Source organism: Triticum dicoccoides, chromosome 5A (assembly GCF_002162155.2).
Source record: "Triticum dicoccoides isolate Atlit2015 ecotype Zavitan chromosome 5A, WEW_v2.0, whole genome shotgun sequence".
In the NCBI taxonomy this organism is placed as follows: Eukaryota; Viridiplantae; Streptophyta; class Magnoliopsida; order Poales; family Poaceae; genus Triticum; species Triticum dicoccoides.
The window spans coordinates 58031788-58055629 of NC_041388.1; the positions used below are offsets into that span (position 1 = coordinate 58031788).

The 23842-nt window shown below is 44.4% G+C and overlaps 1 protein-coding gene across 1 annotated transcript; it reads left to right on the forward strand.

The window, feature by feature from the left end:
• Window positions 1-11299: 11299 nt before the first annotated feature.
• On the forward strand, window positions 11300-17960 carry LOC119299294. Its single transcript, XM_037576534.1, has 11 exons — window positions 11300-11707; window positions 11778-11845; window positions 12176-12418; window positions 12939-13020; window positions 13114-13207; window positions 14826-14944; window positions 15094-15158; window positions 15364-15397; window positions 15927-15936; window positions 16418-16492; window positions 17578-17960. The coding sequence occupies exons 3-10, from the start codon at window positions 12384-12386 to the stop codon at window positions 16489-16491; spliced, it is 513 nt and encodes a 170-aa protein (XP_037432431.1). The 5' UTR covers window positions 11300-11707; window positions 11778-11845; window positions 12176-12383; the 3' UTR covers window position 16492; window positions 17578-17960.
• Window positions 17961-23842: the final 5882 nt, after the last annotated feature.

Here is a 23842-nt window from a genome sequence, read left to right on the forward strand (position 1 = left end):
CGTGCCCTCCACCCTCGTGGGCCCCCTGTTGCTCCACCGACATACTTCTTCCTCCTATATATACCCACGTACCCCCAAATGATCACATATGGAGCCAAAACCCTAATTCCACTGCCGTAACTTCCTGTATCCATGAGATCCCATCTTGGTGCATGTTCCGGAACTCCGCCAGAGGGGGCATCGATCATGGAGGGCTTCTACATCAACACCATAGCCCCTCCGATGAAGTGTGAGTAGTTTACTTCAGACCTACGGGTCCATACTTAGTAGCTAGATGGCTTCTTCTCTCTTTTTGGATCTCAATACAATGTTCTCCCCCTCTTGTGGAGATCTATTCAATGTAATCTTATTTTTGCGATGTGTTTGTTGAGACCGATGAATTGTGGGTTTATGATCAAGTCTATATATGAATAATATTTGAATCTTTTCTGAATTCTTTTATGTATGATTGGTTATTTTTGCAAGTCTCTTCGAATTATCAGTTTGGTTTGGCCTGCTAGATTGATCTTTCTTGCAACGGGAGAAGTGCTTAGCTTTGAGTTCAATCTTGCGGTGTCCTTTCCCGGTGACAGTAAGGGCAGCAAGGCACATATTGTATTATTGCCATCGAGGATAACAAGATGGGGTTTTCTTCATATTGCATGAGTCTATCCCTCTACATCATGTCATCTTGCTTAAGGCGTTACTCTGTTTTTAACTTAATACTCTAGATGCATGCTGGATAGCGGTCGATGAGTGGAGTAATAGTAGTAGATGCAGGCAGGAGTTGGTCTACTTGTCTCGGATGTGATGCCTATATACATGATCATACCTAGATATTCTCATAACTATGCTCAATTCTGTCAATTGCTCAACAATAATTTTTTCACCCACCGTAGAATACTTATGCTCTCGAGAGAAGCCACTAGTGAAACCTATGGCCCCGGGTCTATCTTTATCATATCAATCTCCTACTACTTAGTTATTTACTTTGCCATTTACTTTGCCTTTATTTTATTTTTCATCTTTATCATAAAAATACCAAAAATATTATCTTATCATATCTATCAGATCTCACTCTCGTAAGTGGCCCTATAGGGATTGACAACCCCTATTTGCGTTGGTTGCGAGGAATTATTTGTTTTGTGCAGGTGTGAGGGACTCGCGCGTAGCCTCCTACTGGATTGATACCTTGGTTCTCAAAAACTAAGGGAAATACTTATGCTACTTTGCTGCATCATCCCTTCCTCTTCGAGGAAAACCAACCAGTGCTAAAAGAGGTAGCAACTGCCCGAACTATAGAAGTTGCAGAGTTGCAACATAAGATTGATGAGGTGGATAATGATATCATGCTTATCAACGGGCGTCTTGACGAGTCGCAAGGTATGTATTCGGAGCAACCCTTACATATATGTGTTTGTAATATAAGCGTGATGCTGAAAGTTGCATACTGGAATATGCGTGGCTGCAGATGGTGCCGCCGCCGTTGACATTCTTCGGGCAGAGCTGGCCCGGGCCAAGGAGCATGCCCAGATTATTAATGCGGCTGCTGAAAAGGCATCGGCTGAGTTAAAAGCCGAACAAGCAGCTCGGCGCCAAGATGAGGAAAAGATATCCACGATGGTGCTTGAACTAAAAAATGCTACTAGCCACTGTGAATTTCTTGAGAAGATTAATGAGGCCAAAACGGCTAAACTTGATAAGGCCTTACAAGAGGCGAGAGAAGCGCGGTCTGAATATAGAGCAGCTCATGAGGAGATCCGGCAAGCTATGGAGATTGCGGCTGGCAAGCCCTTTTTGCTACAGACTAAGTTCGGCGATCCGAACTATGCTCAGCTTGACCAAGTGTGGAGTTCTCCGGATGAGTTTTTAGACTTGTCGAAGAGTTCTTCTGATGCGGTGCAGTTTTACTAGGCGCGAAAGGAGTACGCAAGGGAGAAGCTTTTTTGGTCGCAATTTGGCGCGTCGAAGCGCCCTCTGTTGCTAAATGAACAGATGTCCCAATGGGCCGAACTTCATAGGATATCCGGCGCTGCCATGAAGAACGTCATAATCCGGTTGTGGCCAACTGAGCCTGTTCCGAATAGCTACTTCGGCTTGGTGCATCGGCTTGTTGATGCGGTGCCACGTATCGATGTTGTGAAGCGGTCAGCGTGCATTAAAGGTGCATGGATGGCCTTTGCCCGAGTCAAGACATTCTGGGGGACGATGAAGGCCGTCGATGTTGCAGCGAAGAGTCCACCCAAGGGCAAGGATCGTTACGAACCAGAGCATTATTTTGAACACTTCTTAGAAGCCGCCCGCTTGGTAGAGGGTCAATGCTCGAAAAACATGATGTTCGAGTGAGGTGTATGAGAATTGTGAGAGACAATTTTGTAGTTAATCCATTTTTATGTTTTGCTTGAGAGCTTGTGTTCCTCCTGTGCGGCCGTTTTAATATAACCTGAAAGTTTTCCAGTTGTCGGCTTCAGCCCCCTCGTAGGAAGTACGGGGGTGTTCGGAAAAGCATTTAATCACTCTTGATCCAACGTCTTGGTCCATGAAGGAGGTGATAATGCGGCGAACCAGGCAATCAGACTATAGGGCGTTAACACTTTCACTTAGCCATAGGACTTCTATGGGGAGGCTACGATATAGCCCCTGGTATGCGTACGACTCATTCCAATATGGTGCGTTACATGTATGACCTAAAAAGGGTCCTTCGTGTGATACGGAGGGAATCGCGACAGATTCCAATAAGTCATCAGTGGTTGACCAGCTCTCGCAGCATCATGACAGTCGGTTTTCGGCTTTCTCTACTGAGGGCTTGACCAGATGAGCCGGAAGCACAATCGCAGTAGTTCTCCCTTTACTACCCTAGCCGATAGAGCAGAACGTAAGGTAGCAAGCACAGGAACCGGGCAACCCAACCATTAACCCAAGACATGATTCGGAGCTGATGCATATAAGGCCAAACTCGCGACACCGAAGTATGCTATAAGGTTGTTCGGACTTTGTTGGCGACTCATTTGTTCCCATACCGAGCCCCTGGCAGGTTATGCCAAGGTATATCTGTGAAACAGCCATAGGAGCCATATTCATTTGCGAAAAGCCACGAATTATTAGTTTGGATAATGTTTACTGGGACCTGAGTGGTATGCCAATAGTTAATTTATATAAAAAGACCTTAACCCCGGCTATGTGACATGCCTAGGGTCAAAGGTGGAGGAAAAAGGCATATTATAGGCTCGAAATAAAGAGTGCGATCTACAAAAAGTTTATTTGGGACCTCCTGTCGCACGTCTGCGCCGCCTGTCCTCGGCGAGGGGAATCCTTGACGGAAGTAGCCCCACTAGGTGAGTGTACGGATCCGAACTCTGATGGAGTTGGCTTAGATGCTTGTCTTTTGCATCACCTATTTTTAAGAGATAAGAAAGAAAAAAAGGAAAATAGATAAAAATGTGATGGGAATACTTGCCGGCTTGTCTGTATTGTGCTTCCGCCAATTCCCATGGTATCTTAAGTGCGTAATGATGTATGCGCGTTGCAAATTTTGCTGGTATATGGGGTGAGTGGCGGAAGCCGAACTACTATTTCTGCTTCGGGGTTGGTCGATCCTAGGGGGGAAAGTGCCGCTGATCCCTGTTATTTGGTTGGTAAATCTCTCTGTTGTCCCTATCGCTTGGTGGGCTCCTCCCCATGTATTCAGCGTTGAGCTTGCCGGCCTGCTTGAAGACCCAACAGCTTCTGTTGGTATGGTTAGCTGGTTTATCGAGGTGGCCATGAATCTGGCAGGGTCGGTCCAGTATCCTATCTAGGTTGGATGGTTCGTCTCTTTTTCCCTTGAATGGATTTTTCCGTTGACCGGGTTTTGGATTGCTGATTCCGGCGTTGACCGCCGTGTCGCTTGATCTTTCCGTATCATTGCGACTGTTGTGTTTGCTTTGTCGTGGCTTGCCGTTGCCGTCTTGGATTTCGGAAGTACCCGCATCGCTGATGCTGTTGCTTCTACGAGCGAGCCAGCTGTCTTCTCCCGCACAAAAGCGGGTCATTAGAGCGGTAAGAGATGTCATGGATCTAGGTCCTTCTTGGCCGAGGTGGCGTGCAATCCATTCATCCCGGACGCTGTGTTTGAAGGCCGCAAGGGCTTCTGCATCCGGACAGTCGACAATTTGGTTCTTTCTAACCAAGAACCTGGTCCAGAGCTTCCTAACTGACTCTCCAGGCTGTTGGACAATGTGACTTAAGTCATCGGCGTCCGGTGACCGAACATATGTTCCTTGGAAGTTGTCGCGAAAGGCGTCTTCCAACTCTTCCCAGCTGCCAATAGAATTTTCAGGCAAACTGTTTAGCCAATGTCAAGCTGGTCCTTTAAGCTTTAGTGGAAGGTATTTGATGGCATGAAGGTCATCTCTGCGGGCCATGTGGATATGTAGGAGGAAGTCTTTGATCCATACCGCGGGATCTGTTGTTCCATTGTATGATTCGATATTCATGGGTTTGAACCCATCTGGGAATTCATGATCCATTACTTCGTCTGTGAAGCAAAAAGGGTGTGCGGTGCCTCTATGTTGGGCCACACTGTGACGTACCTCCGATGGAGTCCATTTGTGGTTTTCGTCCCGGGCGTGGCTAGGTTTGTCACGTCCGAATAGGTAGCCGTCGTCGTGTGTCGAGGCGTGTCCTCGCGACCCGTAGATCGATCTTGCGTTTCCCGCTCTACTATCCAAGTCCTGTTGAAGGTCGTATGTATGACCCTGAGCTGTTTTATTCTTGCCTTCATGGCGAAATGTGGCGGTCTGGTGTTCGGCTTGAGTTGCCGCTTTATCCGGACCAAGTTGTGGTTGACCTGCTGCATTGTGCGGTGATGGTACGGGCTCCAGCGCCTTGTCATCACACTGAGGTAGCAATCTACGCTTTGTGTAGCTTTTGGCTGGTCCACTAAGGTCGTACTCTTTAGCAGCTAGAACTTTGGTCCATCTATCGTTGAGCAGGTCTTGGTCAGTTTGAAGCTGTTGTTGTTTCTTTTTCAGGCTCCTAGCGGTGGCTAATAGCCGGCGTTTAAAGCGCTCCTGCTCAAGAGGTTCCTCAGACACGATGAAATCCTCATCGCCGAGGCTCTCCTCATCCTCGGAGAGCGGAAGATAGTTATTGTCCTCCAAGTCTTCGTCTATGGCCTGTTCATGCGGGCTATCGTGCCCGTCTTCCAGTTCATCTTGTTTGGATGTTGCCCTAGGGGCTTCATTGTCTTTGGCATCGTCCGGGGTGTTGTTTTCTCCGGTGCCGGTATTGCTGTCTTTTGCGTGTCGTGACTTAGAGCGGCACCACTGATGGCGGCGTCCGGGCTGTGTCTCGGGAGGTTTATCCTCAACTAGATCCTCTTTGTCATCGTCGTTAGTTTCTTTAGGTGTATCCACCATGTACACGTCGTATGAAGAAGCGACCGTCCCGCATTCAGTGAGTGGCGGGTTTCGGCCCTGCTACTCTTCGGCATCGCCGTCTATACTGTCGAAGTCTTCGGAGCCGTAATCGAGCATGTCGGTTAAGTCCTCGACAGTGGCTATGGAGTGGGTGGTGGGTGGGAAGCAAGATTCTCCATCATCAGCCCCTAGTTCCAACCGAACATAGTTCGACTGTGAGTCCCCCGCCAAGGACAGGTTTTTTAATGAGTTTAACATGTCGCCCAAGGGCGAGTGCTGGAAGATTTCTGCGGTGCTGAATTCGAAGATCGACGAACAATCAAATTCGGTGTCCGCGGGTTCACATGGTTTGGAACTTACAACCAGAGACGAGTCCGAAGTTCCGGTGGCATAGGCATCGTGTGAGATCGAGTCTATGTGCGGCTCCAACGCCGGGGAATCAGTGGCCTCCGTGGCGGGGTTGAGCCTCCCGTCCTTGGATGGCGCGGTTTGCTCTGGGTCTAAGGCCAGAGCGGTTACGGGAGCTGTCTCATGGGTGCAGTCCGATGACAGATTTAGGTCATGTCTCTTGGGGTGACCAGGAGTGGTAGTTGCGGTCTCGAATCCGGCGAAGATCAAGTCTGCACGGATGTCCGCAACATAATTCAAGCTCCCGAATCTGACCTGATGGCTAGGGGCATAGATTTCGATCTGCTCCAGGTGGCCGAACGAATCGGCCCGCAGTACGAAGCCGCCGAACACAAAGATTTGTCCGGGGAGGAAAGTTTCTCCTTGGACAGCGTCATTATTGACAATTGAAGGAGTCATCAAACCTTTTGGCGAAGTCACAGTGGAACTCTCAATGAAAGCACCAATGTCGGTGTCAAAACTGGCGGATCCCGGGTAGGGGGTCCCGTACTGTGCGTCTAAGGTCGATGGTAACAGGAGACAGGGGACACGATGTTTACCCAGGTTCGGGCCCTCTCTATGGAAGTAATACTCTACTTCCTGCTTGATTGATCTTGATGAATATGAGTGTTACAAGAGTTGAGTCTCCCTCCGGTTTATATAGACATCGGGAGGATCTAGGGTTACACAAGGTCGGTTACAAAGAAAGGAATCTACATGTTCGGTCACCAAGCTTGTCTTCCACGCCAAGGAGAATCCCATCCGGACACGGCTGCAGTCTTCGGTCTTTGTATCTTCACGGCCCATCAGTACGGCCCATGGCTAACAGGCCGGACGCTCGAGGACCCCTTAGTCCAGGATTCCCTCACCGGGGGGTTACCGGAACCCCCCGGGGGGTTAATGGGCCTTCATGGGCCCTAGTGGAAGAGAGGAGGTAGAAGCCAGGTGGAGGCATGCCCCCCAAGCCCAAACCGAATTGGACTAGGGGTTGGGGGGTCGTCCCCCTTTCCTTTCTCTCCTCCTCCTCTTTCCCCCTTCTCCTTGTAGGAATAGGAAAGGGGGGACAAATCCTACTTGGAGTAGGACTCCCCCCTTTGGGCGCGCCACCCTTGGCCGACCTCTTCCTCCCTCCCTCCTTTATATACGTGGGAAGGGGGGCACCCTAGAACACACAAGTTGATGTTTTAGCCATGTGCGGTGCCCCCCTCCACAGATAGACACCTCGGTCATATCGTCGTAGTGCTTAGGCGAAGCTCTGCGCCGGTAACTTCATCATCACCGTCACCACGCCGGTGTGCTGATGAAACTCTCCCTCAGCCTCAACTAGATCAAGAGTTCGAGGGACGTCACCGAGATAAACGTGTGCAGATCGCGGAGGTGCCGTACGTTCGGTACTTGGATCGGTTGGATCACGAAGACGTTCGACTACATCAACCGCGTTACTAAACACTACCACTTTCGCTCTACGAGGATACGTGGACACACTCTCCCATCTCGTTGCTATGCATCTCCTAGATAGATCTTGCGTGATCATAGGAATTTTTTTGAAATAGTACATTCCCCAACACTATCAACATTTTTGTATAGTTACACCAATATTTTTCTAACACTGCACAAACATTTTTTCCAACTTAAGTATTTTGTTTGAAGCATGTGTATTTTATATATATTTTGAAAGTGTAACAAAACACTAAGAAGAAAACAAAAGGGAAATGAAATCGAGTGAATTAATGATAAAATGAACTAATGAAACCAACGAACAAAAAACGATCGAGCGAACAATGCTATTGGGCCGACCCATTACAATGTCTCTTCATGCGAGTGAACAGTTTTTCTCGCTAGAAGCAAGACATAGGGGCGCCCAAAAAAGGAAGGGCGATTCTATACCTCACTGAATGGTGAATTCGACGCACATCTCGCCTCAAGTGCTCGTGGCTATAGTCTAGGCCCAATGTGCAACTACATGCGCACATCTAGTGAGCTAGCACACGCACGTCTAGCTATCTAGCATCCCAAGATACTCGATAAGGGGATACAATTTTCCCATACATGTTCTTGTTAGCAGCAGCGGGCCTTTTGTGCCTCTTCAAATCCAAAAGTGAGTAATCAAATCTTCATGGTTTGCAGATGGCATCCTCTGTGCCACCGCTAAACCATTTGTTATTCGTAGATTACATCATGTTGTTCTTCAGTGCAAACAGTGTGGGAGCCATTGAGATCAACCAAGTGATGGATATTTACTATCAGGCCACTGGTCAGTGAATAAATTGTGACAAATCATGGATATTCTTCAGTAAGGGTGTTCCAGAAGCTGTTAGGAATGAGATCAAGGGATTGCATAATGTCCCAAATGAGACTCTCAACGAGAAATACTTGGGCATGTCGTCTGATATTGGTTCATAAAAAATATGCCTTTAAATATTTGAATGACTAGTTGTGAAATAAGATCCAAGGATGGATATCAAATACCATGTCAGCGGCAGGTAACGAACTGCTTGTAAAAGTGGTGGCCCAAGTAGGGCCAGTTTTTTCCATGTCATGCTTCAAACTTCCAAGAGGGCTATGTGAGCACTTAAACATGCTAGTCTAGAAGTTTTAGTGATGCAGCAAAGATGGCCACTGCAAGTCATGTTGGGTCTTGTGGAAAATGATGACACAACCAAAAGGGTTGTGGGGTCTAGGTTTGAAAGACTTTGAGCTTTTTAACGTAGCCATGTTAGCGAGACAAGCATGGCGCATTCTGCAACAGCCTGAATCTCTAAGCGCTCATTTATTAAAAAGAATCTATTGTCCAAACTCATCCATATTACATGCAAATCTTGGAAATCATCATAGTCAAATTTGGAGGACTATCTTGGAAGATAGAGATGTGTTGAATCAAGGATTGATCAGGAGGATTGGAAACGACTAAACAACAAACATTTGGGATGATAACTGGCTACCCCGTGATGAAATGCTAAGGCATATGGGTGCTTGGTTACCCCCCCCCCCCGGTTTATGTGGTTGAGATTATTGATGCTACTTCAGCTATGTGGAACAAGCAACGTGTAGAGAAGATTTTCATGCCAATGGATGCTTCAGTGATCTTGGGGATACCCATCTTCACCCGGATTTTGGCAGACTTTCGGGGAAGGAACTTTTAAAGGAATGGAATATTTTTCGTGTGCTTGACATACAAGATGCTCGTCCACTAGGCAGAGACGGGAGGCATGGCTTGATGGTACGACCAGATCCTCAAGTACAAACAATGATGAGGGGGGCACGGAAAATGATATGGAATGGGCAAGTTTTGGCGAAGATCTGGATGTTCCTTTGGCACTTGTCGAATCACTCCATCCCAACTGAGGACATGAGAGCACATCAGCACATGACATATTCATGCTCTTGCCGATTATGTGGAGGACCGAATGTTGGGAAATGTAGTAGAAAACAAAAAAATCGCACCTACGCACACATAAGATCAATATGAAGATGCATAATTGGTTGGGATCACGATCATTACCGTCACCGAGTTGGAGCGAAAGATGAACCTATTGGTGTAGTTCGTACTTGGAGTCCCACGAACCGTCGATGAATGATCCCGCAAACCGCCCATGAATAGTCCTTCGAACCGAAGACCGAAAGCATGGCCTCTCTACTTGGTTGCAAGCGTGCAACCTTCACGATTCAGCAACGCTTCGCCATCCAGAGCTAATCGTTGTCGGAGAATTATAGGGAGGAGATTATAACCACACTAAACTTCTAATTATGAGGACAAGAGTATTAGCCTAGCTCTAATTAGTTAACTAGGACCAACTAGAACTAGAACTAGAAGAACTAGAGGAGGCTCCAAAACTTGTGTATTCAATAGAGCAAAAAACCCTAGTATATATAGGTTAGAGGAGGAGAAGGGGCAAGCCACCAAGGAGGGAAAGTCCCTCCTTGGGACTCCGGCCAAGGGGGACTCCTCTCCTAGTCCAATTCGGCCCCCTATATGGCAAGGGGGCACCACTTCCTTATGGGCCCTTGTGGCCCATAATTCTTTCCACCACTTGGCCTTTTAAGACCCATTGATACTAAATTTAATATATAAATATTATAAATATTTTTAGACCATTATATATATATATATAATTTAACATCCTCAGAAATCTTTTCCACCTATATATATTTATCGGTAATACCCGGTATTATCTGATATTCACCGAAACCCTTTCGGTGACCCCGAAACATTTCTGGATCCTCTTGAAACTATTCCAAATATTAATGAAACAATTCCACAAATATATTCTCATCACTCCTGTCCTACCAACACTCAGCAGATCATGATTGCCTAAATCTTGTGACCCCGTAGGTTCGATAACTCACAGACATGAACGAAACCGTTTGTTCAATGACCGACAGCGGGACCATGGACGTTCACATTGGTCCCTGCTGTGAGTACACGAATGATATTCGAGTGAACCTTTGGTTATCATGTTGGTTATCATGTGATGTTTCCTTTGCTTCATGATACTTCACAAAACTCGGGATGCATCCATATCCTCCTGAGTCATCACTATGCTCATTATACCGAAATCATTGTTGCCAGTTTTGTTCTTCTTTCTCGTTATTGTGTTCCGACATCCCGTGAAGAAGTCACCTATGTCTGTCCATATGATAATTGACGCCGTCACACCGAGAGGGCCCTAAAATATATCTCCATCGTCGGAGGAGCAAATCCCACTCTAGAGCTATCTGGCCACTTGTCAAACTTTCTGATGAACCTGTAAGTTGTTGTTATGATCACTGTGTTACAGGTGACGTTTGGGCAACCCCAAAGTTCACTGTACGGTAAGAAGTGACCACGATACTCTCATGGTCGAAGGAGCAAGATCACACGTTAACACTCTGTGTTATTACACTTCAATGCAAACGATATTAACCCAACTCATAACAGACAAGATTGGGTCTATTCAATATGATCGTTCTTCCAACGTCATAATCTCAATGTTGTTTTAGGACTATGGTTACACTTAACGATATCCTAAGATCCGGAAAACGTGATCACGAACAACACTTGAGCTAGTCTCGGAGGCAAGACTAGAAACATTTTATTTAACCGTTTATCATTCCACACGTGCATATGAGTATTCCACTGAATCGCATATTCCAGGATCATAGTAGTTATAGCATAGAATATAAACGCTTTAATTAAGAATATGGAAATATAATAATACAAATATTATTGCCTCTAGGGCATATTTCGGACACCGTATTTGTGAAGGCACTCGCTCTTGGAGTGCATGGTGGCTAGATGCACTTGGGCACTCATGGATGAAGATCTTGCCGGACACCTTATTGCCATGACAGAACCTAACGGTAAGAACTGACTATTCTTGATGATTGACTCGTTGCAACATATGCAGTTTAACCTTATGGGCTATCCAAAACAATAAGGTGTACATATGGGGCGCTCGCTGGGGCTATCCACGTGCCCACTCGCCATTGCCCAAGAGAGAGAAAGACGTCAGTGTATCCCTTTTCTTGTTCTCACACGAATCCTTCTTCCCTTTTTTGTTTTTCCTCCCCACAGTGGCGGCTAGGGTTGCTGCCGCCGGCGCCGCATCCGGCTCCCACTCCATCATCAGCTCGTATTCCCCTCTCATCTCTTTTTGTGCACGCGAAGATGCAGTGGAGGTGGTTCTCATTTGAGGAGGGGGTTGAGGAGAGGAAAACATCCACCGTGTCTCCATCCTCCGTGTCCACGGCTGTCGCGTGAGGTCTAGCGAGGTGAAGCGGGTGTCTGTGGGAGAACTAAGACGTAGTGCCCCTGCAAGCAACATCTCCCTCGCTCCTGAGCCGCAGCACAGCGCCGTCCCATCCAGATGACGGATTGACCATGAGAGTGGTGCTGCATGGTCGCCCTCGCCTCTTCTCCGTCGCCCAATGCCGCCAAATCCCCCTCCCCTTATCACCATCAGGTAACAGACCCCCTACATCCCATTCGTTTCTTTTCCCCTTTGTCTCTTCTCCATTTCTCCTGTGATGCAGCAGCACATGCAGGATCTGGGAGCTACATGGACTTGGAGCAGCAAGTCATGCCGATGAGGGAATCAGAGGTGAGAGCCAGAGGAGCCTCATCAGTCCCCACTACTCTATAAGGAAAGCTAGCGTTAACCCGATCCATGTTTTCTACATGTTATGTGTTTGATGAAATTCCTGCAAGCCAAATGTTCAGTGAGGCCCCCTAATTCAGTTATTTCAGCTGGTTGATGTAGACATTGCTGGTGATTCACTTACGAATAGTTAATTAGATTGATTTTTTGTTATGTTCATTCAGCTTATTCAGATAATCACATTCACAGATTTAGTTTGCTTTGGTTATGCCCATGATTTTTTTAGATGTTATGCCATGTTTTTTAGATGTTATGCCCATGGTTTGTTTTCAGTATTCCATTTGGAGAATGGAGTCAAGGCCTGTATGCAAGATGATGGTGGATAAGAACAAGGGGAAGAGGGCCCTGGCTTGCTTTCTCTATGATACATTGCTTTTAATTACAGTATCCAACCCAATAAGCGTCGTGTAATGGGCGCCTCCTCACGGTCATCAGCGCCTCCTCCTCCGCGGGAGGCCATCGGCAAGAGGAAGGATTGCATATGCCACCTCTGCTCGTGCTTTGCTCAGGTGTGAGGTGAGGCTCAACTTCTATTTCTGCTGGTTACTAAATATTTATCATCATTGGATGTTAGCAGAAATTCAAGGAATATCTGTTGCCAAAAGTTTGTAAACCTTTGGTCATCGAGCTGTGATCATATGATTTTTCTTGGATGTTCGACTAGAGCTGTTGCTGAATATTACTCATGCAGCAAAACGGCAGCCGCAGTGGCGCATCCGGGGAGTGTTGCATTGAATTAGGTTGAGTAGCAAGTGTATGTTGCATCTGAACTCTCACAAGACCACATCTTCAATTTGAGCTTTGACCTTTGCGTGGACAGTATACACAATTAGTGCACAGATTAGGTTTGTAATCGTCGCGGATACATGCATAAACGAATATATGTCATCCACATGATCCTTTATGATTCTATTTGGTGTATTTTTGCTTGATTATACACGAGGTTAGGTGGATTAGGACTATTTCACATAATCTGTTCTTTCATGAAACTGATTGTGTTCTTTCATGAGACACATAATTTGAAGCCTAATTCCAGGCCGCTCTCTTTTCCTCTCTGTCCCTACTGCGACGGTGACTGGGTCGTCAGGCTCGAGCAGTCTTTCAACATATTCCTCATGGTGAATGATTGAGTGATACAAACAACTCTTTTGTTTTCGGTCTGATTGCCTGAGCTGAACATGTCATTATCTTACATTTTGCCATGTCCATAGGATGCGGTCGTTCTGATACTCGGTGTGTTGTACCATGATCATGACTACGCCAGGTTCTTCATGCTCGAGACCATCGCCAGAGTGCCGTATTTCGGTGAGGGTCTAATCTTACTCATTGAATTTTGCCAACAGTTGTAAATTAACTTATTACATGTTGGACATGGGCATGCTATCTTAGATTTTGAGATTGACCAAATACTGAATTAAAACATAGCTAGAGGAAAACAATTGCTCCTGATACTTCATATCTGCATAATATTGTTGATTAAATTCAGTTGGACTTGAAAGAATTCCAGTTTCCATTTGAGCTTCTTTTCTAGATTACTTCATCATTGTGTTTTCTGTTTGATAGGTTAGGTTTTTTAACCAAAATTCACTTTTCATTAGGATACTGGAACGTTAAATCCTGCATTACATTACTTAGTACTCCCATCTTTAGGTGCTCCTATTGTTCTTATCTTTGGCAATGCAAGGGGTATTTCATGGACTTAAAGATACAAGGATGCCTCTATGGAGGTGTTTGGTTTTGGTGGTGGTAATGCACGTAAATGGATCACGGTGGGATCTTGGATGTAATGGACCATTCGTTGCTCTGTTTGGTTTGGACCAGTAAAGGATCACATTAGATGTAGGTACTTGATTTGGAAGCAGAGGAGAAACGATGGTTATGACATGGGGATCCAGAGAAGAAGACTACCTCAAACAGCAGGGGGTGTACATCTCTAGGCTGTACGCCACCGGCGTCGCCGCTCACGATAGGTAGGCGATAGGATCGAGATCTGCGGCAGACGCGATCTGGGCTGGGAGGCTTCGCTTGACTCGACTAGCTCTGGTAACGCGTTTCATTTATGGTGGGGATAGTCCGATATCGGATTTGAGCTATGGTAGGACTTGTTAATGCAGAACCTGTTTACGTGCAAATTGAACCAAACAAACGTAACGGTATGTAATAATGATGTAATCGGATAAGGGCAAAATAGTCCGAACCAAACACCATATGTAACTCGTATAGTAATATTTCCTTTCTTGGATAGCACTATCTTTCTTCTCTCTCTTTCCACTTATTTAGGACAACATGGTCTTACACATCTTTACCATTTTAATTATGTCTCTAGAAACTCAATAAAATTTGATAATCTGGTAAGTTTTGTTTTTATTATTCTAAAGGTCTGCACGCATTATCTGAGAAGCAACGTATAAAGCCATGTTTTTCTTCTTATGTTCATATTTTTACATCTACACCACTTACTGTAAGCAACACACCAAGCACTCCATGAGCATAGAACAAAAATGAATATATAGGATTTAGTCAATACAAAAAACTGATGTTTTTTGTGTTCTTTAGCGTGCAGTTTAGCAACTGTGCACTAATAGCTATTTGTTCGAGAACGGCATAAGAAAGGTATACAATTTATTTCCAGGTTTTGATGCATAGATTAATAGACCATCCACCTTAGTTATTTTCATACTTGCATCATTTAGTGTGTACCTTAGTTTGTTGTAGTTGTGCCTACTAATCAAGCTGCCGTAGTTGTTAACATGTTGATTCGACAGTGTAGGAATTCATCATGGTTTGGGTATATCATTAGCATTGTGATTGGAAACATCAAGTATTCAGATCAGATACAAAAACATACAGAGATAATTAAATTTCTTTTTGCTAGATGTTTCTTTTAGAGTGCATATAAGAATACCATGATTATTTTGTGTAGCAATCCAAGCCAGCGTTTCCCAGCAGGTTTGGTGCTTTTCAAGCTGTCAACAATTATTGTGGTTGACCATGGGAAGGAAGCTTTTACCACTTGTGGAGATTTCGGACCGAGTGAAGAAGGTATACAGTCTCCTAACTTCACAACATTTTGGTTCAGTCATTAATTTATGTACAAACTAATATGCAATCTCTACTGGTTGCTTCTGGGAATCCAGACTTCCCTTTACCCATGGATTATTCTTTCATGTGCTTCTCTATGCTGAGGTCAGCCGGTTCTGATGTGCCAAAAAGGAGAGCAAGGGCACGGCAGTGCCTCCTTCCTATCTTCGTGCAGGTAACCTCACTCGTCTCTCTTAAATTTTACAATGGGCAAATCGTTCCTGCAGCATGGAGCTCTAGAGTACTTAGTCTAGATTCAACTGAGTTGCAAGTGTACCTCTGTCCAGTTATTGATACATTTTCTGGTAAGTTTTAGACTTGCTATCCTGTGTTAATTTAAGGGCTGGCTAAATTTTGTTTCCTTCATGTTGCTCATGTAGGGAGGGGTGGCGATCTGTCTATGAACTTTTAGAGGTAAATCAGGAATAATTTTTTTTGTGATTCATAGGCCATAGTTCAGTGTCCGTGCAGTAAATGTTGTGAGAAATGCAACATTTCTCTTACCATATTTTGGGTAAATATTTCATTGGAAAGGATTGTGCTACTATGTACCATAACTATTGGATGCAACTTTTTGCCGCAAATATCTTCTCGATTTAATTTGCACCATTACTCTAAATGCTTCTTCAAGTCATGTACAGTATCTTTGAAATTTGTGTGTGAACTCCCATTCCCATTTCTCAGAGGTGTTGTAATGATCTGAATGAAAGCCTTTTTATTTGCAAGTGACAGACTACACCTTGATACATATAGTTAGAATGCACTAACCTATTCCGCTGATATTGTAGCATGTTCATTTGGATCAGTGAGATGCACATTTTCGCCTTCCTTCTCTAATATGTAATTTTGAGTGTGTTACTTTGCCTCTTCTATTGGTAATACAAAGGTATTAAAACTTAATTGATTTGAATTTTACAAGATGGCATTTCTTGTTTGAGTGCAGGGATTCAAAGGTGACCACTACTTAGTTTTCATGGCCATTAAAGTCGAGTGCTGAGTGGATACTATGGTGAGCTTAATCAAATAGCTTTGCGAGGAATAGAAAGAGCCAGTGATTGGGCAACGCTGCATGCGTGGCTGCTTATTCCTTCCTAGGGGTTGCCTTGTTAAGGAAACTTTCTGCTCGCATGCCTCTCTCTCCTAGAGGCATCCCTCCTTCTAGATCTCATTGTAGCTTTCATGTGAAAGTGGCTTGATCATGCGCATAAGCAGAACACATTCAGTTTCATTGGTGCATGTGGATGACCAGTGAACTTGGAAGGATTTCTATTCCCATGTGATCTACTTGGTCTATGCCTGAGCATCATTCCTAAATATAGCTCATCATGCCATTCTTTTTGATCCATGACCACATCAATGTGGATGTTCCTATTAAAACAAAGGTACATAATTGATATTTTCCTGGATTATTAATTCCTGGATTTTGTTGCTCAGGTTTGTCTCCCACGATTTCGTTTACTGTGAGATGCTATCGACACACACGGGCACACATGCCTAAGATGGTCTAAGGTTCAGTTTCTGGTCACTTCAATGAGTTTTTTCCTCAACGAATCTCTTTGAATTCATATTGTGTACCTTTTTATATGGTTGTTGGTTGTATGCCTTTAATCTCTTTGTCGAAGGCTGTTGGCATTAAGGTTTAGTGCTTCATTGTTCATTTCATCATAGTCTCATTCCCTCGATAAATAATAATGAGGCAATGAAAAATAGGTGAAACTGTACGAAATATGAAGAAGCGGGGGAACACGATTCAGTTTGTCATTGGAAATTAGTTTCCATGGCTAAATTACTCAACTCTACACCATGTTTTTTCTCGCTCATCTTGTTTATTTCTATAGTATATTTTTCTTCATCGGTTCCATTATTTCTTCAAGAACCTGCAGATCAACTCTGTTTAGATATGATTTACTCCTGAAAAGAATGAATTGCGTTTGTGCTTTCAGCGTAGGCAAATCTATACCTTGATTTCAAATTCTACATTCTCCTCTTTGGATGTCGTTTCTTTTGCTAGATGTAATTGCATGCTTTTGTTCCATGACTCTTGAGTCTGCCGCTTCGTCTGCTCTGGGATCACACCAATAATGTCATCTGCTTCTTGATACTACTGTTGTACTGATTAGTATCTGGCGAGGCCTTCAAGTTCTGATGCAACTTAGAACATCCCTCTTGAAGAAAAAGTCACGTTGACAATATAAAATTGTAACTTTGAATTTAGGAATCACTTACCCTCACTTGCGTGTTGATGAATTGGCAAGATGGCTAGCTACCTAGCATATATTACTTTCCTTTTCTTGCAAGCTCAAAGAAACAATAATACAAATTACTAATACACCCAACTGGAAGTTCTGACCAACATTACTCTTGCATTATCTGGACTCTGAAATATGCAATAAAATCCAGTTACAATGTTTATCATTAAAATATCAACCACAATATTGCCTTATTAGCTGTGTGGGTATTAGTTCTAATAATACTTTTTTAAATGAAGTTTGAATGATCAAAATATTACATTCACAATGGGCAACCAGTGAACTACTAAACTTTGTTATATAAAAATCCTACTGAATACCTTCACTCATTTTTAAGTATTACAGGACAGGATGGTGAGTAGATGACCATGGACCATGGTGGGGAGGCGTGGTGTTGAGCCACTGATGGAGGCACTACACTGTCAGGATGTGTCTTTCGTGATGCCAATGAGGCATGGCAGCATTTGTTCTACCGGAAGGTGCTACAATTAGGCGGTCTCTTAGTCCTTCATCTCTATTTTGTGTTGCTGCTTCTACTTTTGTTGTCTAATGCATATAGTTGGAGGATTTCGATCAAATGTCCCTATTAGTGAATACTGTGTTCTTATGTATTTCCAAGAAACTTTTTTGTTTTGACAACAATTGGTGAGTTAGAACTAAAAGGGACCATATCAGATAATCATTTGTAACTCTGTTATGCAAGCCAATTTAAAAAGTTTGTCGTATTATTGATTGATGGGTTATATAATCCTCACATTATGGTACAGTGTGAGTGATTTTGCATGTGTTAGTAAGCCTATTTGTATCGTGGAATTAATCTTCTCCTACTAACATATGCTAATGTTGATGTACATGGCTCACTGAATGCATAACCAAGCTGAGATCAGGACCCAAGTAGCCATCCTAATGTGCTTAGATAAGATTGAAGCGCAAAAGACGGCCTCAAGAGGCGCGCCACGGGCGCGCCCCTACCCCTAGTCTAGTCATAATGAAGGAAATCCATCCACGAGGGAACCTACCAAAGTCCTCAGACTACACATGCATTTATATATATACATATACTTGGTTGAGCTCGAGATTTCGAAAGAGAAGCAGTCGATTCGGAGTACGGGCCCAATCACCATCCCGAGACAGGTTCGACGCCAGAAGGCTGCCCCGGCTGGTTTTGCCACTATTCATGGTGAATTGGTGATGCATGTGTGTTTGGGTTAGTCGAGGGGTGGCATGGCAGCAGCGGTTTGTCATGACAAGCACAACAACTTTTGGGGGAGCTCGACGTTGGTAATCCACGGGATCCATGATCCTTCAACTCTCGAGGCGAACGTTGTAGGGAAGCGCTCTCACTCACGGAAGACTATTGTTGCATCCGTTGGTGGTCGCGTGTGACTTGAAGCAGGCCATGGGTGATATTCCTAATGGCAACCAAGGGCAGTATGCAACTATCATCACTGAAATTCAGCATAGAGCTTCTGCGTTTAATTGCAATTTTATTATTGAAAGCCATGAGTCGAACATGGAAGCACATACTTTAGCTAAGTTTTCGCATTCTTTAGGTCCGGGGCGCCATGTTTAACTAGGTCACCCCCATGAGAGTATTATGTGGTATTTGATTAGTAAAGCTTGGCTTTACCAATAAAAAAGCAAGGTAGCATGTTTGCTTTTCATTTTTTGCTTCCATTTTTCACATTTTTATTCGTTTCTTTAATTTTGTTTACATTTGAAAATATTTTAAAATAAATGTATTTCAAAGAACAATTTGCATAATTTTTGGAAAAATGATAATCATGCATTTAAAAATATTAAATGTGTATAAAAATGTTTTGGATGTACAAGAAAAATGTGTGATGTGCACGAGAAAAAGTAGACATCAAAAGATATATTTGAAAAAATGTTAATCATGTATACGAAGAAAAATGTTAAACATACATAAAAAAATGTTTTAGATGTATACCAAAATGTGCAATGTGTATGAAAACAATAGATATCAAACATGTATTTGAAAAAAAGAGAGTAGAAAACTGCTAAACATTTATACAAAAAAATGTTTATCATGCAGGTGAAAAATGTATACAAAAAATATACATCCTATACTAAAAAAGTAAAATATAGTTAAAGAAATGTTAATCATGAATTTGAGAAAATGTTGAATGTGTATTAAAAAAAGTTCCTAACATATATGACAAATGTACAAAATGTACAAAAAAGTAGATGCTATAACATATATTGGGAACTTTGTTGGTCATATATTTAAATAATGTTAAACATATATAAAAATGTGCATGATTTATATGGAAAAATATACAACATACATTAAATAAAAGCAGATATAAAAAACATATACTCCCTCCATTCCACAATGTAGTGCTTCCTCTATTCCCGTGCTTCAACTTTGACCGTAAATTTAACTAGCAAGACCGATTGCGGCGGGAGCAAAACTTATATCAGTGAATTCGTATTTGAAAGAAGTTTTTAATTATGTAACTTTTTCTCCTGCCGTAGTCGGTCTCGTTCATTAAATTTATGGTCAAAGTTCGACCTCGGGAAGCGCGGGCGCACTATATTTTGGAATGGCGGGAGTATATTAAAAAGTTAATTTTTTATTCTGTCAATAAAATGTTCCTTGTGTATACAAAAAAGTGTTCATTGCGTGTGAAAAAATGTTTATTTCCATAAAAAGTGTTCATCGTGTATTTTTAAAAATGTTGACCATGTATTGAAAAAGGTTTTGAAACTTATTTTTAAGAAAAATATACGTCATACATTTGAATAACGTCCAACATGTATCAACAAATTGTTGCAACGTGTACACTAAAAATGTACATTGTGTATTGAAAAGGTAGCATGTATTGAACAAAAAAGTAACCAATAAAACATGACAAAAGAAACAAAAAAATAAAACTAATGAAAGCCGAAAAAGAAACAAATCAAACAAAAAAGGAAACTGAAGAAAACCAATGCAAAAAATGAAATCAGTGAAAAGTGAAAAGCAAGAACGAAACAAAGAGAACGGAAAAGAAATAAGAAAGCAAAAAAGCAAAAACAAATTAGTGGAAACCAAGGAAGAAACAAAGAAATCATAGAAAAATAAAGAAAAAAATACCCGAGTGAAAATCGAGAAAAAATGAGGAAACCGGTAAAAAGCAAAGAAAAAATAGAAAAATTGAAGAAAACCATGAAGAAACAAAAAAATCCGAAAGAAAAAATGAAAATAAAAAATATCAGAGAAAAAGAGACCGGACCATGAATAGCCAGCCCCTGAGTGAGCGAACGAGGCCCTAACGAGCAGGATAGGGTGGAGAAGATCTAGGATCGCCCAGTTAAAACGGGACGCGAGGGAGCCTCCTAACATTAAAAACCGGCTACCAAGTTTGTTAGGAAAAGAGTTACTGTAGATGAATGTATGGATTTTAAAAACGTTCACATTTTTTTAAATATTCAAAATTTTAAAAATATTCACAGAGAAAACCATAAAAAAGAAAACCAGTACAAAACAAAACAAAAAAACTCGAAGAAGAAACCGCTAGATGGGGCGACCCAAGACGGCCACCGTGATTTCTACAAATTGCCTACAATTCTGCGCTATGAGCAAGATACATGCAAATGAACAACCATTGACCAAGGAAATTGTCGCTCGCACGCACCCCTTAGTGCCGAGTTGCTCTTCGCTTATTTGATCAAATTGTTGACCCTCAATCAGCTCCCAAAAGGCCATCATGAGAGGGCGGAGTGAAGACCTGGAGGAACATCGTCCATTAGGACCCAGGCATCAGTGACAACTCGGAACGAACGGCCACCCCCATCCGCAACCTTCACCGAGACCACCAGCTGGTTAATAGGCAGCGTGAAGCTAGTGCAGATAAAAACCATCTTCAAACTTTCCTTAGACGGGAACATGACTCTGAACTCGTTGTCAGAGAGTTGTTGCGACAGCTAGTCCTAGTCTTCCAGACCCCAGGCCTTATGTTCCTCCGCAATCTTCTCAAGAGAGCCATTAGACCCTTGAACCGAGAACACAACAACATTAGCGATGGAAGGCACCGCCATGACCTCCTCTAGACCCCCCTTGAGCCCATAGAACATGAAGCTAGGCAGGCCTGGGCCAAATAGCTTGAAGTCAAGGGCTTTCTGACAGTTGGGGCAGTCCACCGTCAGGTGGCCATCCACGTGGCAGATCAGACAGAAGGGGGGAAGGTGCACTTGGATTAGAAATGACCAGATCGGAGACATGCGAAGCAAGTTAGGTTGGAGGAGCCGGAAGTAGATGATAGGAGGGGAGGAGGAGGTGGGAGAATGTCGTCCCCAATGCCAAAGGAGGAGCCCACATCGGTGGAGGCAAACTTGCGAGCATTGTTGGGGAAATTGGCACCGTAGCTGCCGGACCGCTGGTTGGGCCTTCCACCCCCAGGGCCATAGCCTTTGTACCCAGACCCGTAGCCAGATCCAGATCCATCAGCAGCAAGCGGCACCAGTGGGGAGGTGCCGCCAAGGCAGGCTGGCGGCCGTCAGCCGCGGTTTCCCACAGATCCAGGTAGTGCCACCCGTGGCCCCCCAGAGGAGGCGACCTTCCGGTGGTCCTCCTCTTAGAACCAGGCCGGACCCGCTGCCCAGGCCGCAAGCTCGGTCGCAACCCGCTCTCTGGCCTCCTTCGCCACCTCGAGCTTCTCACAGAGCGATGCCTCGTAGGCCAGATCTGAGCCCATATCAACGGATCCGTCACGACGGCGCGTATCGGTGGACGCGACCTCGCTTGACGAGCACTTGGACCTGTCCATGGCGGCGATGACGCCCGCGAACGAGCGGGACAGGGGGAGTGGGTAAGGCAAGGGCGAAGACGACGGGGGCGGGAGGGGTAGTGGCGCATGTCGGAGTGGGACGCAGGAAACCCTATGTTAGGGTTGGAAGAGCCACGAGGAACCCATAAATATCCCTGCGGTGGGACTGGGTCGGCCCAAGCTGCATCAGGAAGAGCTGGCCCACAAGCCACCCCCAAAACCCCAGGAACAAGCCCACAAGCTGCCTAGGCCAGGGCATCACGAGACAAGAGAGGGGAAAACGAGGAAAGGAAGAGATCTAGTGCAACAGGGTCGCCCCCAAACCCAGGGCCCAACAAGCCCATTGGGAGCAGATCGCAGCCTCCACCAAACAACCTGCTAGGGTTTCGCCCTGCGACGACGGCGTCGCCGCCACCCACGCCACGGGGGACAGCAGAGCAGAGGGCGAGGGCGAGCACATCGAGGAGGCCGGGGATGGTGGGGAGACCGCGGAAAGAGCATCAGGGATCGGGCCAAGGATGCCCAGGGCAGGAGAGGCGACGAAGAAGTTATCGGATTTCCGGGTGCGGCGGCAGACCTGCGTCCACCTAACCCCCCGAACAGGTGGCATGGCAGCACGACCCCGGCCACTTGGAGCAAATTTGCGCCAGCGCAGATCACCACCAGCAACCCTAGCAGCGGGGTGCGGGGGAGGGCTGGACGCCAGCTGACGGCAGCTCATCATCGTCGGAGTCCAGGTCTGAGCCAAGGGCCCAGAATTTGTTGCCCCGGCAGGCAACAAGCACCAGACAGCCGGAGGGGCAGAGACAAGCAGGAGACGACACCCCAGATGAGACGGGAAGGGAGGACTAGAGACGAGTGCATATCTAGTGATACCAACCCTAGTATGATACGGTGATACAAGAAGATGTGGTCCGTTTGATCTGTGCCCTAGGGACAGGGTTGAACATCCACACAATCCACTACTAAATGTACGAAGGAGACCTTGAAACTTTTGTAAATTGCTGGTTTGCAACTTAGCCTTACGTCATGTCACTATCGCCTCTTTTTTTTGTGGGACGGTCATTTCAGTTTCATTCACATAGATGAAGTAAAGCTAGATCACACTAGAAATACATCATCCGATTCCAAAAGAAATAAACCTATATGTAGCTTTCGGGAGAAGTGAGCAACGCAACGAAAAAGAGATTACTCTGCTTGTAATTATTGAGTAAGCTCATGATTTATTTTTTAGTTTTTGAGGATCCTTGAGTAGCTCATGTTGGAACGATCAGTTTGTGTCCAGTCTTTGCTCCCGGGGTCCAAATTTTTTTTCAAATGTCAAACGAATTGAGACAATTTTTTTTGTGATCTTTGTCCCAGACAAATGCCACGTGCAAATTTTGACGTATAAGCATTTTCGCCTGCACAAAAAAAATCGAAGACCAAATGTCACCGTAATTTTGTTTTTTTCACCGACGAAACACCGCTGCTCCGTTCCTCATGAAAATTCTCAAGGATGCTTGCGACACCAACACGATCATCTACAAAGTTTTTCAGAATTGTTCAAAAAATTAAAAAAAGGTATTGTTGACCCGGGAGCCAAAACGCCGCCGCCCCCTTACTTACCTTGTTATTTAAGAACAAATATAATTACTACATGCATGTGTTGATTAACCCATACATCCTGATCTAACAATGTACGATTACTTTTCCGCTAACTGTATGAGCAACAGTGTACTGTGCACCGTTCAATGTTAGTGGGAGTTTCGGTCTTTCTATCTTTCTATTTTGGGTTAATGGGATTAAAATACTTTGCTTTACCAGCGGGCTGCATCTTGATGAATGGCAGCGGACAG

Excerpts from the sequence above, each read along its gene's own strand:
- LOC119299294 (XM_037576534.1), top strand. The coding sequence starts at position 12,384 with ATGCCACCTCTGCTCGTGCTTTGCTCAGGTGTGAG. Across the intron at positions 13,021-13,113 it reads CTTTCAACATATTCCTCATG|GATGCGGTCGTTCTGATACT; the intron begins GTGAATGATTGA and ends CCATGTCCATAG. Across the intron at positions 14,945-15,093 it reads TTTCGGACCGAGTGAAGAAG|CCGGTTCTGATGTGCCAAAA; the intron begins GTATACAGTCTC and ends TGCTGAGGTCAG.